Genomic DNA, 16,435 nt, shown 5'->3' with positions numbered 1-16,435 from the left:
GGAAGAAGATAGGCAGATGGCAATCAAGTTCCAACCTGTATTACTCACTCTCCTGTCCCTGTCCGCTTCTCTCTGCCACTGCCCGCGCCCTCACTACATTTTATTTCAAGGATTTCTTCTTTTTTTCTTGTCCCCTACACACAACTATTTCTCCTCAAACAACTTATCATCCTATGTAAAATATATATATCCATATACATTTTCAAATATTACCATTATTGGAGTAGTTTTGTTTGATTTGTAATAAGTTGTTAAATATAAATTTTCATTCAATTCTTTTTGCTAATATCAACAAATTTAGTTAATTTTAGCTAATAAAGAGATCTATTTGTCAGACGGTAATGCGGCTTGCGACTCGATCGGTGCCCCATTGCGCGATGTATTGTCCTCTCTGGCTTCACAAAAACTTCATAAATTTGTCCTGAAAAGGCGCCTCACTAAATTGAGGAGGCATTGGGACTTATTAGTCGCTCAAGCTTCTCATATGCAACTAACGTGGGACATTTGCCTACATCATCAGACAAGGAGCTTGGACAGACTCATGGTTTCGTTCCTCATAGATGGCGCCAAATGATGCGGCTTACGACTTGATCGATGCCCCATTGCGTGAGCTATTGTTAATTTTAATATCGCACAAGTCTAAAAAATTTCTAATCAATATGAGATTCTTGCAAACATCAAATAAAAAACAAACATAAAAAATTATACTAAAATTCGGTGTAACTATCTTTTTTTCATTTTTTTAATTTTTAACCCTCACACTACATGGCATAAATGGTTGTCAGAAAGAAGGAAAGAAATCACTCGACTACTTAAACCAAAGGCTGTAGGTATAAGCGTATAGCCGTATATGTATATATTGTAGTGGGACAGGCATCAACTTTTTTGAAAGATTGTAGAATGATGGCGGTCTGAAATGAGGGAGGACACGATGTCTCTCAAAAGCAGAGAGGAGTGAATGAATATTCGGACATCATCTCATCATGGATTATCATCAGTGGGCTGTTAGTGGACACACTTAGTTTATTATTACCTTAAACACCTATCATTACTTCATGTCCCTCACCAAAATTAAAACTCTATACTTTGCTTAACTCTCAATTAATCAACACTATTCCTCATATGATATTTCCGTCTGTATATAATAAATATTTTTCACACTTTATAATATATTAATTAATAGTTAATTTAATATAAAACTTAAGAGTATTTTTTGGATCACAAAAAATTAATACAGAAATGTCAAAATCTTCACTTTATTTCTACTACACCTCTTTTTTTTATATTAATATACAATATATGATGAATGGATTTTAATTTTGTGTCCGAAACCATCCCATAAATTCAGGAGAAAAGGGAGGTGTATAGCTATTGTTTTATGTTATTAATTATCCTTTTTTCTAAAACTTTTAAAAAAAAGATCGTTTGAATCATTTCGACCCTAAACAACACTAGCTATGAATCACGATATGCCTTCAAAATCATAAGACACACGAATAAGTTCAATCGAAACAAAGAAGCAATAAGCTCCACATTAATAGGACTCAAACCCTCAACTTTTTAATTGTAAAATTTCAATTTTATCAGTCGAGTAAGACCTATTAACAAAAAATAACATGTTTTACCAATTGAATTAACATGCGACACTTGCAACTTATTATGTTCTTGGTGTGTGACATATACTTTGGCATGTAAACCAAACTGTACTTTTGCTTCATTATTATTATTTTTTTTATGTAACTCTAACTTCATGAACCTAAATATTTATACACACACAGACACATATATACATTATAATACAATGTATTCTGAATTCAAAGACAACGTTTGACTGGATACGATGGAGACACGACATGATTGAAGAAACCAAATCGCTTCACGAGCGCTGCGGAGTTAATCAATAAATTTATCTAATAAGATTCTGTAATCTTATGGCCTGTGGAGTTAGACTAACTTGTTATTTGACCATATTTATCCATCTTTTTTGTTTTGCTTCAGCTACAACATCCTCAAAATTATTGGACTGTCCTTGTAAATTCATTAGCAAAAGGGACAAAGTAAGGTAATGAATGTGTAGAAAATTACAATTAAGCCCCTGTGTGTCCAATACCAAAAATTTTATTTTCAAGATAAATTACGAAAATCAATTCATATATATAAGATAAGAGCAAAAATGTCATCATCTAAGTCACCGGATTCAAATTGCATTTTCCCCCAAGTGTTCTACCTACTAACTTGCTTTATTAATTTGAAAAATAATGTGCAACTACTAAGGAACGAAAATTTTATTATCTTTTAATCTCAATCACAAGCATGCTATTTAAATATGATTTATTTCTCGTTTTTATTTCATTTCGATTTAATTCTATTCCTATATACTAATTGCAGTTGATAAATATAAAATAAAAATTAAAAATTACAGGATTAAATTTTGAAAATCAATTCGTGTAAAAACAAAAAATGCCATGCACCAAGTTATGTATGGGACGTGAACAAAAGAAATTCTTTTGACTTGTCTGGCTAATTTTAAATCTTTTCATTTATATTTTAAACTATGTTTTGTAAATATTGATGGATTTTAAATTTTTTTTTATGGAGTAATTGAAAATTATTTATCCAAAACTTTGCCTCAAATCCAAATCCATCAAGTCTATTAGATTTTGGATTTGAAGGAAGGTTTTGAGGAAATAAATTTCAAACGACTCAATATTAAAAAAATTTGAATTTCATTACAATGTCACAAGATGCAGTTCAAAATACAAGTTCAAAGACTTAAAATTCTTTGTAACGTGTAATTAGCCAAACAAGGTGAAAAGATTTGATATCATGAATTTGAAATTAAGAATTTCAAATTGTGTAATTCAGACGCAACCTAAGCTAATTAAGAAATTCTAGCCCGAATCTGACTCGACTGAATCTGAACCAATCATATGATAAGTACAATATATTTTTCGTATGGTTGGTGTACAGTTAAAAAAAATGATCATCATATAGCAAGTGTGCTACACTACTTTATTATTGATTTGGTTCGTCCAAACTTGATCCAAATAAGAATTTTCCGTTAATTAACCACAAAGCACTCAATGGAACTTTAGGGGTCAAATTGATATTTCCTTAGAAAATGGGGCCAGGAAATTATGTAATAAAACAAATAAAAAAAAAAAAGTTCACATCTACCTATACAAATAAAATAAGAGGGAAAGTTACTAGGGTGGGGTTGAGCGTCTGATGGTTGGAAGACGACACATGGTGTCACCCACCTCCCACCCCTCGTGCGCGCTATCTCTCGATGGCGGCTTACCACCACACTCGATTCTGCCCCGCCCCGGCCCCGGCCCCCTTCTCTTCAATTATCATCATTAATAGCATGCCTAACCGCAACATGGCCTAGCAAGAAAGCGCAACACACGCACACCTGTGTGTGTGTATTTTTCTCCTTTTCTTTTTTCTTTTTTCTTTCGGTAGTGCGATTGGGGCAGTCTTGTCAGGGCAACAGGCGAATAGAGGACATGGGGTCACAGAAAGAAGTACTGGGCTGATAGAGAAGAATTGAGGGAGACAGGCAGAAACATTTGAAGGGCTCACGCTTTTACACAAACGTCTCTGAGGGCCTCTTGTGGGGTCACTCTCTCTTGCTTCCGACCTATATTTATATCACGCCTAAACTCTACCCTAAACCCACCGCAACTTCAACTCAATATTCCTCTTCTCTCTACTCACTAGTTACTTTCATTGCATTGGTGTAATGGCGGACGCGGCGGCGGGTGGTGGCTCAGCCCTAGGGAGAAGACTATGTTTTATCCCGGAGAAGTTTCAGCTGCACTTGGCTATGTTAGCCTTGCAGTTTGGTTATGCGGGTTTTCATGTGGTTTCACGTGCTGCCCTTAACATGGGCATCAGCAAGATTGTGTTCCCTGTTTACAGGAACATTCTTGCCTTCCTTCTGCTCTTGCCCTTCGCCTATTTTCTTGAGAAGTACTACGTTAATTAATCAACTCCAAAGTTTAATTACTGTCCTGATTCTTTTCTTGATTTTTCTGTCCAATCTCAAGAAATTAATACTTAGGTTTCTTTGTTTGATAGGAAGGAGAGGCCACCTATTTCTTGGAACTTCGTCATCCAGTTCTTCCTCCTTGCAATTGTGGGGTACGTACCTGAAAATTGTCATGATCATGCCTGAAAATAAGAAGTCTATTTGTTCTGAGAAAACTAATTAATCAAAATAATGTATAAAACGGCAGGATTACTGCAAATCAAGGATTCTACTTGCTGGGATTGGACAACACATCGCCCACTTTTGCTTCCGCAATACAAAATTCGGTGCCGGCCATTACGTTCCTCTTGGCTGCCATACTCAGGCAAGCTATTATAAGCAAGAATCATGCATATTTGCAACTAATTAAACAGAAAGAAACCATCAATTATTCAACTTTTTTCTTAAAGAAGTTAAGTCCCATTCAACGTAAAGTTGAAATGTTTTTTTATGGAATTCCAGGATAGAAAAGGTTAGGCTGGACAGAAAGGACGGAATCTCAAAGGTGGCCGGGACACTCCTCTGCGTGGCGGGTGCATCCGTCATCACACTATACAACGGTCCCGTCATCTACAGCCCGACTCCACGGGTTCAAAGCGTAAGGGCTGCTTCACCGATGCTGCTGGCGCTGGGCGACGCCAAAGGCAAGAACTGGACACTGGGCTGCATATTCTTGATCGGCCACTGCCTGTCGTGGTCCGGCTGGCTCGTGCTGCAGGCCCCGATACTCAAGAAGTACCCGGCTCGCCTCTCCTTCACTTCCTACCAGTGCTTCTTTGGGGTCATACAGTTCTTGGTTATTGCTGCCTTTCTGGAGAGGGATCCTCAGGCATGGCTCGTCCACTCTGGAGGAGAGCTCTTCAGTGTTTTCTACGCTGTAAGTCATCCCTCAACTTATACTTAAAATTTTTTTTTCTCGGAGATTCCAATTGCATGGCTTTGGGGGCAAACGGGTCATTTCATTGTATGGTAGTTGTGTATGTGTGTGTGTTTTGGGTAGGGAAATTACCGATTGAATTTTCTGTTGCAAATTGTGTTTTGTCTTCTAGCGGTACATGTACAAAGATGAATCATATATCCAACAAAAATGTATGTATTAATGGTGCAACTGCATGCAGGGAGTGGTGGCATCAGGGATCGCATTCGCTGTACAGATATGGTGCATTGATAGGGGTGGTCCCGTGTTCGTGGCCGTGTATCAGCCTGTTCAGACTCTCGTTGTCGCCATCATGGCTTCCCTCGCCTTGGGAGAGGAATTCTACTTGGGAGGGTATTTCTTGTACCCCTTCCCTTTCTTCTTTCTCTTTCTACTTAATTCATCTCTCATTATTTTAAAAACAAAAAAAAAAAAATATTGGATAAAATTACTATGAAATTTTTTTTAAACGTGCAAGATGTTGCACATCTGGTAAAACTTGCTAAAATAATTAAAAAAGTGTACATGACTACCTTAATAAGGTGCACTTTTTTAGAAATTTTCTAAACTAATTTTGTTCACAATGTACAGAAAATTCAAAATAAAATATATAAAAAAAAGAATTTATACAGAACAAAAATATCTACAACACCATAATTTCGGTACTAACATTGCAATTTGTCTTGATATGATGATATATAAGATTCATATTTTTATATATTGTTTTGTCCAAAATTGATGTACAGTATCATCGGTGCGGTGCTGATCATAACCGGATTATACTTCGTCCTATGGGGAAAAAGCGAGGAGAGGAAATTTGCACAGAAGGCAGCGATTCAGTCCCCGGCAGAGCAGGTCAGCAGCAGACCAACCCCCCACATCAAGTCATCCATCACTCAGCCACTCCTCTCCCAGTCAACGGAGAATGTTTGACCAGCAAAACCCTAATTTTAACTACAGTTACTTGCTGGTGGAAGGAAAAAAGAAAAAGAGAAGAAGAAATCTTGAAATTCCCTGCAGTTGAACTATGCTATATATCATCACGGCTTTGGAGTGTGCATGTATCACAGCTATTTTTAATTTATTAGCCTTTCCCTTTTCTTTTGCCAGTTCTTGAGTAGCTAGGTGAGTGGCTTGATATTAAGATGAAGAGTGAAAAAAAAAATGAAAAATCGTTGGGGTGGGGTTGAGGGGAACAATGTGATGATTATGATCTTGTGGCATGGGGTCTAAGCATGAATATGCCCCATATGGTTCTTAATTATAATGTTAATTATTATCAATTTTAATGATGCTTGATTAAATTATAAGGAAATCCAATGTCCCAAATGATGCTGTCTTATTTTTATTTATTTTTTTATTTATTAGTGGAGCCCAGATAATTTAATGATAACCGTGTGGAAAAATTACAATTTTAGTACGATAAGTATGATGGACGGAAATTTCAATCATGGACGAATATATATTGACAATTTCGTCATGTAACTTTAAAAAATTTGTACAATGAGAAAAAAAATAACCAAAATTCACTAAAATAATCACGTGCAATTATTCGATCATTTTTGTTTCAAATGTGCTAATTTTTAAAATTATACAACAAATTAACAAATAAATTTGTACAAAACTGAAATTGTCACACTCATATATACTTACAATAGACTAAAATTGTAATTTTTCGATGATGTGTATTATTGTATTGTATCAAGTGGAAACGAAGAATTTGAACAATATATCAACCTCAGACGTAATCTTCTTCTAACAAGGCTATTTTTGTAAAAATAAGTTTAGAAAACTCAGTTAACATAGATGTTAATGTTTGAAAATGGACAAAATGCACGTCGCATCATAGTTGCATTCACGATTTCTAAAAAGGGGAAATGAAAGTGGGAGTTTTGGTCTGAAATCATAACATGGCACTCTTGGCATGTTGTTGATGGCACGTACTCATAATTGGGTCGCCACTCTTAAGGATTTTGCTTCATAATTCTGTCAACAAGCTTGCTTTTACTTTTCTGTATAATATCAATAAGTTCAAGGTATAAAATAACAAAAAGCTTCGTGCCATAACAGAGAAATCAAATCAAATCAACAGACCTTTGGGAACGTGGTCGGGTTGATTGATGATGGACAATGTTGTCCGATCCAAATGCATCTTTCCGTTTGTTAAGGTGGTGGTGTTGTATATAACAATGTGAAACTTAATTCATGAAATGTCAATTTTCTCCTTCTCTCCTTACTTAAACTGAAAAGATTTCAATTAATACGCCGCATAGTGCAAGAAGTCAAGATATATGATAGATTGAAAGTCATGCACAATTTCACTTTTGGTAGAAATTTTTTTAATGATGTTAGGCAAGCGTCAGGCTACGTGCAAGGAGTTTGAATGACTTATAAGATTGGAGTCTTGATATTCATAGTGAGATATCGTATCATAACAAAATTGTGAAACTCATATAAAATCAGAACAAATCATACCTCGCATAATAGAGTACTGATTAAGTCGCAAGCTCACATTATTTGGCGTTGTCTGTGGTAATGAGGTCATATGTTCATCCCAAGCCCTTCGCTTTTTGGCTGATAATATAGACAGATATCCTACATCGATTGTTGACGAGCAGCTTGAATGGTTTGTATATTAGCTCAATGCCTCATTTTTCTAGCAATGTGCCTTTTGAAGACAAATCCGTAAAACCCTATTAGGAGACTTTGTCCTCAACTTGTAGCGTGATATGGGTCATATCCAAATTAATCCAATCTCAATATGATCAACCAATTTAAACATGTTTCATTGGATCCTTTTTACTGGATCCCAACTCTTGCCATCATAAAGAGTAGAAATTTCAATTGGGGAAGTAATAAATCACTCGAAAAAGAGATGCAGCGGAAAGCAGAAAGCATCTCAGTTTCCTGCAGGATTTGCTGCTTTTCTTGAATGATAAAAGAATTGAAGGACAGGTGAGTGGATTATATATATATAGGACAGAAAACCCTTTTTCTTTTTCGACAACAATTGAAATCATGATGCTTAATTAGGTTGTCCGTATGAAATGAGCCCACCACTGAGTTAGAATTAAACTCAAAACACGATTTGTTTAATTGTTTATTAGCATATTGCACGTTGAAATTAATTAACTCAATTAGATTATGGGAAAGTAGGATTAGTAGATCCCGAGATGAAGTGATTTTTTAAGAGTGTATTAATCCAATTAATTGCTTAGTGCTTTCCATTTAATGATGTATACGACAATCCCTTTTTTCTCATTGCTTTTTACCTTTAAAGAGAGTGAGAGAGAGAGGCATTGATGATCACTTTTTTCTTTTTTAATTATTACATTGATGATCACTTCTACCTTTAACTGTCGTTGATTTTCCTATATTGTCTTTCCCCTTTTTCTGGTGAAATTTTCTACCAATTAATGGCATGACCTATTGATAGTGCCCTTTATGAGGTATATGGGATATTTCTATTTTTATAACGAGTAAAATTATTTTTTTAGTCTTATACAATATAGAGCTTAATTATATTGTGAGTGCTTTATGAATTGATAGAGAAAGTGAGTTCACTTCAAAAGAATTTGATGGCATTCTTCTTACGGCTAGATCCAATTTCCTAGTTCATGTGTAAAGAAAAAAGAATTTCATGCTCTTTTTTTCGGAAAGGAGGATTAGGAAAATCCTATTAATTGCAACTTTCTTCAGGCCTCTGAGAAAAGCATGAAAAAGAATCGGCTCGACTGGTATGATCCCTTCGTCTAATAAAGGGGGTGATCTCGTAGTTATTGGTCAGTGAAGATGCGATATTAGGTGCTCCACTTTCTTTTCCCATTAAAATTGAACTTAAACCTGCTCTCGAGAGATAGCTGTTTAGGGATGTATGGATTCTCAAAAAGAGAGGAACCCATGGATTTTTGTGAATCTCATGGCATTCGGAGATTTTTTCTGTTCCAAGATCACCTTAGCAGAATGGTGCAATGGAGTGAAGAAAGGAGATGACGATTGAATTTGAGATGATAGACATAAGCCTTATTCGTTATTATCTCGACAATGAAGTGAATCAATTAGATGATGGGACTTTTATGTCTGGAAAGCATTATGCAACGAAGATCTTGAGAGAGTTCAACATGCATAACTATCAATCGGTCTCTACACCATTAGAATATGGAGTTAAGTTGTGTAGATTTGATGATGCTGAAAAGGTCAATCCAACATTAAGGTACCTAACATGTTCGTGGCCCGATATTCTTTATGGAGTTGGTTTGATGAGTAGTTTCATGTATTTACCGACTTCCACTCATTTGAAAGTATCTAAAAGAATGTGAGATGGTGGACTTGAAACGGTAAGAGGAAATGGGCCTCAAACTTCTTTGTACTCTGCTAAGAAATGGGCTTCATTTATTGTTGAGAACCACTTCACATATCCATCCATCAAGGAAACATTGGAATTTGTCTTTTAAGGCCTCTTTTTATATATCGTTCTGGAATTTAAATGGTATAGATAACTTTAAAATTGTAATCATAATAAATTATAGTGGCAGACTTTAGCAATTAATATCGGACTGATTCAAAACAAAATAAACATTAATCTCGTCCAATCCTAAATGAAATTATATTTCTCAAGGTATTAATTAGGTCGCACACGTGACTTGTCTTAGGTTATTACCATTCTTAATTACATAAGGGGTGTCTCAAATCCTGCATATTTAATTGAATCGAGCTCAAACAAGTGGTAATTGAGTGGAATACGAATCCAGCGCAAGTAATTTGATAATTTTAAGCATATGTGATATTTTCTCACTGATCAATTTTAATTGAAGCCGAGTTTAAAGTTCAACAAATGAGAAGTTTTATTCAAGATATACAAATTAAATTTAATTAATTGAATTGAAATGAACTTTCATGGGTCAATCTTAATTAGATATTGAGTTGTTAATTTATTTTTCAGCTCCATGCATTATCTATATTTATATTCTACTAAAAATATAGATCAAATTTTAGAATCCCGACCAATTTTCCACTCTCCCATTGTTGTCTATGCTAAGTTGTTAATCACTGTCAACAAGACATTGTTGGATTGGTAAGATTGAGGGAGTGTTCGAGTCCCATAAGAATATGCATCTACTTCTATAATAACTTTTTTTTATTTTTTATTTTGATCAAGCATATTTATTAATTTGAATTTTTTAGGCAATGAATCGATCTTTGAATTTAAACTTATAGGTAAAATTTGCTATAATTATAATATTTTTTGTTATTTAAAAATTAAAAATATTTTTCTAATATTAATAATTATCTAATAAATATTCTTTTATGATAGTCCATTGTAATGATATATTTATTGAATAATTATTTATTTTAAAAATATTTTTAGATAATTTTTTAAATAATGAGAAAGTATATATAAGATAAATTTTTCGAGAGCATGTTGTCATTTAATCTAGGGTAAAATACATTTTGACCCACTGAATTGTTCCTAATATAATATTTACCCCTCTGAATTAATAAATGTAACACTTATCCCCTTGATTGGAAAAAATGCCCCTCAAGCCTTAAATAAATGTACTATTCTCAATATATTTTAGTGTTTTGCATATAAAATCATTATCAAATTATTTTTATTTAGTAAGAGAAGAATTTAAATTAAAATTGGAGTATAAATTAATATATATAACCAACAATTAAATATATGCTTTTTAAAAGAAAATATATTGAAAAAATTATTTAATTACTCATTTTATCTAAAAGAATAAATAATTAATAACTTCATTTTATTACCTAATTAATAAAATATTTTCATGATTTTTTTTTGTATATTTTTTGTTCTGATTCATTACATAAATTTGAGTCTATGAAATATAATAAAATCCATGTTATCTAATTCACTAATTATATATTATTTTATTATAATTAAAAAATACTTTTTTATTTAAATTTAAAATGCAAAATTATTAGAATAAATTCTTTAAACTCGATAGATATATAATATATGGACAATATTATCAAAAATTTAATTATAGAAAATCAGCGTTATATTTATTAGTTTGAGGGGTAAATCTTATATCAACAATAGTTTAGGGTCAAAATTGCATTCTACCCTTTATTCTAAAACTATTGTCATACACTGTACACTTGGTTGCTTAAGACAGCCATCTTTGTCATCGTATTAACCATGGAAGTCACAAATGTTAAAGTCTGAGAGGTCCAAGGATTGCGGCAACTCCTGGAAGACACAAATATTCCAACAACGAGACGAATATTCCCCCGCATACTGTTCTTCCAGAGAAAGAGAAACACCCTTTCTGAAAATTCACGAAAAATATCACCTTTCCAAAACCAAAATTGGAAGCCCGTATTAGAGAAAACAATGGGTATCCAGTTTAGTGTTGGTGGATATGCGTATCTGCATGTGGGCTTCATCTTTCTTGGAGTTCTTGGGTTCTGTGAAGCGGGTTTAACCAGTAGTTACGTGAGGAACAATGGGTTGAGTCAAGATATGCCATTGGACAGTGATGTGTTTAAGGAACCTCCTGGCTACAATGCTCCACAGCAGGTAATCTAATCCATTTTCAAGCCTACTTTCTTTTTTTCCTGAATTCTGTGTTTGAGAGTGTTTGTTCAGACAAATCCCTGTTCCTCCCCTGTTTCTTGGTACTTTTATGGGCAATTGTGCAATTCACTGATTATTATACTTCAACAATGGCATCAATTCCGTGGAATTTGGTAAGTCTTAAGAGTAAATGCAACAGCTAATGCAAGCTCGTCTTAATTGTTACCTTTGATCTTTTAGTTTAACCTTACAAAGGATATGGTAATAAGACATGACAAGAATGGATTTCATGGTTGTGAGGGATGAACTGGTTTTGCTTTAGTACTTGAATATCGGGGAAGTTTTAGTTTGAGGCTCTTTGTGCATATTTTATGTGCTAAGAGTTTGATGCAAGCTTGGTTTGAAGGGTCACATAACACAAGGCGATCATGAGGGCAAGGGTGTCATTGTCTCTTGGATTACACCTGATGAGCCAGGCTCGAATTCGGTGCTCTATTGGCCTGCAAATAGCCGAATCAAGAAAACGGCACACGGCGTTGTTGTAAAGTATACGTATTACAATTATACTTCTGGTTACATTCATCACTGCACAATCAAGAATTTGGATGTAAGTCTTTCTGAAAGTGCTGTATTTATATTTTGACTTTTAACAAGCTTGAGCTAGGAGCTTTCAGCTTAATGTATAGAATCATCCCGCGCTATGCGCTAAAATTGCAGTATGATACCAAATACTACTATGAGCTAGGAGCGGGGAATGTGACACGACAGTTTTGGTTCTTAACTCCTCCTCAGCCAGGCCCTGATGTTCCTTATACGTTTGGTCTTATAGGTATGGCTTAGCCACAAGGTAATTTCGTTATGCAATTAATGCAGAAGCTTGTTGCATGGTCAAAGCCAAAAGGAATGGGAGAGAGTGTGGAAGAGAAAGAAATGAGATTGTGGTGATTGACGTAGTCTTAAAATTGTTCAGGACTTTGTCTTTTCGTTGTTCATGAACCTGATTCTTGTGACTTTTACAGTTCCTCGTATGTCAATGACGAGCCTCATTTTGCATAATCCGATGTGTAAAGTATTGTACATCAAGCTGTATAAAAGCGAGCAGGCTTATAGCATATGTTGGAAACATGAAACAAGGGTCCAAAATAAAATGCACCATGAAGTATAAAATCCACTTCTGTTGTGAACCCACTCTCAGTAGCGTAATGAACAGGTGATCTTGGTCAGACTTATGATTCCAACCGAACGCTAACTCATTATGAGCTGAACCCGGTAAAAGGACAGACACTGCTGTTTGTTGGAGACCTCTCCTATGCTGATAGTTACCCTCTCCATGATAATACAAGGTGGGATACATGGGGGAGATTTATAGAGAGAAGTGCCGCCTATCAACCATGGATTTGGACTGCTGGGAATCATGAAATAGACTTTGTTCCTGAGATTGTAAGCTTTCTCTTAAACTGGTTCTAATATGCCGAACTTTCCCTCTTGGCTTCTTATGGATTTATCACAAAGTTGATTTGGTATTGCTAATTTTGAAATGAGATTATGTTAACATCCACAAATGTCGCAAATGTTCAATTATGATGAAAAGGTATTATTGCAGGGTGAAACTAAACCCTTCAAGCCTTACAAACACCGATTTTTCATACCATATAAAGCGTCACAAAGTACGTCTCCTCTTTGGTACTCTATCAAGAGAGCTTCAGCCTACATCATTGTCATCTCTTCTTACTCAGCTTATGGTACGACCTCATGGAGTTTTTTTTTTTTTTTGATATAGTGACTTCATACATTTTATATCAACTTCATGTAAGTAAAACGAATGGCTGCAACATCTTTCATCACCAATTGATTACCACACTATATCTTTTGCAGGGAAGTATACTCCTCAAAATAAGTGGATCGAAAATGAGCTACCTAAAGTGAATCGGACGGAGACACCATGGCTAATTGTACTCATGCACTGTCCAATGTACAGCAGTTACGTTCATCACTACATGGAAGGGGAAACGATGCGAGTGATGTATGAACCTTGGTTTGTCCAGTACAAAGTTGATGTAGTCTTTGCTGGCCATGTTCATGCTTATGAACGATCTGTAAGTAACTCTCCTTTGAACTTTGAAACAATGCACATTTATACTGTTCTGTAATCTGGACCAGCTTAATGTTAATTTGAGCATTTGATTGCTATTGCTATTTGTTCAAGATACTTTTATGGGTCATCTAACACTGCCTTGCTCAACTATGAAGGTAAGAACTTAAAACAACTCTTTCACAAGATTCAACTGATACATTGACGCAGGAACGTATATCCAACATAAGATACAATGTGGTTAACGGATTCTGCACTCCGATCACTGATGACTCTGCTCCAGTTTATATTACTATTGGAGACGGAGGAAATCAAGAAGGCTTAGTCAAAGAGTATGTTAACCTGGATACATTGTTAATAGTTCCGAAATAATATGTTGCTAATTATCTCCCAAAACTTGATTTCTCCTTTCTGGTTTGCTCGTAGGATGACACAGCCACAGCCCGAATATTCGGCTTACCGGGAAGCCAGCTACGGCCACGGCATTTTTGACATCAAGAACAGTACTCATGCCTATTTCGGCTGGCATCGTAACCAAGATGGATTTGCCGTAGAAGCTGACTCTTTATGGTTTGTTAATCGGTACTGGAAGTCCATTGAAGAGACATCTGTAGCTGTAAAATGACAAGTGAAACTGCAGAAATACCCATAGTTTGTTAAATATTGTTGCAACAGCATCTAGACTACCACTGTTTTTGTATTTAAATAAATGAAATCCCATGCGTTGTGAGTTGTGAATTGAGTACCTGTAATTAGGGCCAGCAGGACATGATCTTGTGTGTATAGCAGAGCATAATGTACTGGAATTAAGTTTTGGATTGTAATAATTTGGACAAAAAACTAAATAATTAACAAAGGAAAAGTTTGTAAGTCCAGAAATATATTGTTGTGGTCAAGCAAAATAAGTAGTAAACAAAAAATTAAATCTCTAATGGTAAACTTTATACTGTACTATTTAATTCTGTAGTTTCATTTACAATGACTTAATATTTACAGACTCCATACATCAACATCAACATGTACAAACAGCTCCAATTCGTACTCTACAACACATACAATATAAATATAGGTAGCCAAGGGCCATCCCCCTACCTTAAATACGACGACTTAAATACCTATATTCACACATCCACTAATTTATATTTAGTATATACTTTTTTTAATACGAAAATGTGATTTTAGCGTCAATATGATATATATAAGACACATAAAAATACTTGAAAACGACGTATATACTGTACGTCACAAGTATCTTACGTGTCCCCTTGCATGCATGATTTATTCATAATACGTACAGTATAATTCATTATACTTGACATGCGATTGACGTTAAAATCTCAGTTTAAAAGGGCTTAATAGAACCAGGTGAAAGGCACACCATTGCTATCTTTCCCACAGTCCAAATTACTGGCAAAAACGGCTGGCTCATGGACAATCTGGAATGAAGTATCTTTTGCTGCCTCGGCCCACAGGTAGGAGTCATCAACCTCCGGCAGGCTCACATTCAAATTCTTCAAAATCCCACTAGAACTCACGTATTCACCACCCCCCTGATACCCATTTACAGGCGAAATTTCATCGGCCAGAAAACTGTCAAAGATCGGCAGATTAGAACTCGGACAGTATTCTTGGTTCTCCATTTTACAGGCTTCAACTGAAGCCTGAGCCTGTACCTGACCCTGAGGTTTTTCTTCATACAAGTGGGGCAAGTTGACCTTGGCGTCAGGGCCGTAGAGTTTACGGGCGGCGGTGTCGTATGCTACGGCAGCATCGTAGGAGGTGTCGAAGGTGCCGAGCCAGACTCGGGAGCCTCGATTGGGCTCGCGTATCTCGGCTACCCATTTGCCCCAGGTGCGCTGCCGCACACCCTTATACGTGCAGGCGGCGTTCTCCGGGCCGCCTTTCCCCCTCATGCAGCCTTTCCTCGAGCTCGCCTGAGCAGGCTTCCTCACCCTTTTCTCCTCTCCCATATCCGCCATGGATTTAAACATTATTATGAATCAGGCCTGCTAAATTTACACTCAAAAGAGGTATATTTTATGATAAGCAAGCTAAGAAAGTGTGTTTTGATATGAAAATTAGGCAATGAGTGGAATTCGGTATTTATAGATAAAGAAACAGGGAAGGGTCTAACACGTGTCTCCGGGTGGGGAGTGGCCATTGATACCTGGCAAGAGAAACTGGTTTTATTTTGTCTGTGTTTTCTTGCAATGTAGATACAATGTACAGTGTGGGTAAGCACGAATTTGTACATAAGCTCAGGTGGCAAGAAACGGGGGGAGGAAGACTACAGCTCAGAAAGCTACCTGCTTTTGTTGGCGAGGAAGAACAATCAGGATATATATATAATATATCACATATTAACACACTCATGTGCGTGCATTTTAGCAGCCTGACATCAGGGAGAACGTCATTGTGGGCTCTGGGTGGATAAGTTTTCAGCGTGAAGTTTTCTAGTGCTCCTTAGCCACTTTAGTGCAGAGGGTTCCCAAGAATTAGCACCTTAATTTCAGTAATATCGCTGAGGTTTTATGTGCAGTAGTAAAAGACAGCTCTGTAGTACGTTCGGTTTGCCTGTCTCTTGTGGGATGTGGTCTGAACTCAAAGTTAGTTGAATATAATACTAAAATTCATTGAATTGTGGGTGACATCAGTTCGGGAAAATGTTTCGAAGCCCCAAGAGATAGCGATGTAATAACTCATGGGTGAAATAAAGTCAAAAGAAGAGAGGGATGAGAGACAGAGTGTTAGCGGTTTCTACAAACCTCAGGGATTTTTTTATGGGAAGAAAGGGTAACTTGGTCCTTATGAGACCGGGCTGACCAAATTAGATTTTTTATTATAAACTTT

The 16,435-nt window shown here is 35.8% G+C and overlaps 3 protein-coding genes across 4 annotated transcripts; 2 read left to right on the top strand and 1 right to left on the bottom strand.

The window, feature by feature from the left end:
* On the top strand, positions 3,665-6,264 carry LOC105166098 (protein WALLS ARE THIN 1). Its single transcript, XM_011085327.2, has 6 exons — positions 3,665-3,975; positions 4,084-4,146; positions 4,242-4,358; positions 4,496-4,910; positions 5,152-5,303; positions 5,696-6,264. Exons 1-6 carry the CDS (start codon positions 3,746-3,748, stop codon positions 5,880-5,882), a joined length of 1,164 nt encoding a protein of 387 aa, XP_011083629.1. The 5' UTR covers positions 3,665-3,745; the 3' UTR covers positions 5,883-6,264.
* Positions 11,140-14,409, top strand: LOC105166096 (purple acid phosphatase 2-like). 2 transcript variants are annotated; one of them, XM_011085325.2, is made up of 8 exons: positions 11,142-11,496; positions 11,900-12,100; positions 12,211-12,322; positions 12,704-12,933; positions 13,097-13,235; positions 13,369-13,589; positions 13,796-13,917; positions 14,012-14,409. In XM_011085325.2, the coding sequence occupies exons 1-8, from the start codon at positions 11,311-11,313 to the stop codon at positions 14,208-14,210; spliced, it is 1,410 nt and encodes a 469-aa protein (XP_011083627.1). In that variant the 5' UTR covers positions 11,142-11,310; the 3' UTR covers positions 14,211-14,409. The 2 variants fall into 2 exon arrangements, with proteins under 2 accessions (XP_020551014.1, XP_011083627.1); XM_020695355.1 differs by lacking the exon at positions 14,012-14,409 and having other exon boundaries at positions 11,140-11,496; positions 13,744-13,884.
* Positions 14,506-15,659, bottom strand: LOC105166097 (dehydration-responsive element-binding protein 2D-like). The gene has a single exon (XM_011085326.2). The coding sequence runs from the start codon at positions 15,574-15,576 to the stop codon at positions 14,938-14,940; it is 639 nt and encodes a 212-aa protein (XP_011083628.1). The 5' UTR covers positions 15,577-15,659; the 3' UTR covers positions 14,506-14,937.

This window comes from Sesamum indicum, linkage group LG7, assembly GCF_000512975.1.
Source record: "Sesamum indicum cultivar Zhongzhi No. 13 linkage group LG7, S_indicum_v1.0, whole genome shotgun sequence".
Taxonomy (NCBI): domain Eukaryota; kingdom Viridiplantae; phylum Streptophyta; class Magnoliopsida; order Lamiales; family Pedaliaceae; genus Sesamum; species Sesamum indicum.
This window is presented reverse-complemented; position numbering and strand designations above follow the sequence as displayed.

What these genes read in the sequence shown, in the direction of transcription:
- LOC105166098 (XM_011085327.2), top strand. Translation starts at nt 3,746, where the DNA reads ATGGCGGACGCGGCGGCGGGTGGTGGCTCAGCCCTAGGGAGAAGACTA. An exon ending in TTCGCCTATTTTCTTGAGAA is followed by an intron (nt 3,976 to 4,083) that starts GTACTACGTTAA and finishes TTTGTTTGATAG; the next exon opens with GAAGGAGAGGCCACCTATTT. An exon ending in TTCCTCCTTGCAATTGTGGG is followed by an intron (nt 4,147 to 4,241) that starts GTACGTACCTGA and finishes ATAAAACGGCAG; the next exon opens with GATTACTGCAAATCAAGGAT.
- LOC105166096 (XM_011085325.2), top strand. Translation starts at nt 11,311, where the DNA reads ATGGGTATCCAGTTTAGTGTTGGTGGATATGCGTATCTGCATGTGGGC. An exon ending in GCTACAATGCTCCACAGCAG is followed by an intron (nt 11,497 to 11,899) that starts GTAATCTAATCC and finishes CTTGGTTTGAAG; the next exon opens with GGTCACATAACACAAGGCGA. An exon ending in TAGACTTTGTTCCTGAGATT is followed by an intron (nt 12,934 to 13,096) that starts GTAAGCTTTCTC and finishes GTATTATTGCAG; the next exon opens with GGTGAAACTAAACCCTTCAA.
- LOC105166097 (XM_011085326.2), bottom strand. Translation starts at nt 15,576, where the DNA reads ATGTTTAAATCCATGGCGGATATGGGAGAGGAGAAAAGGGTGAGGAAG.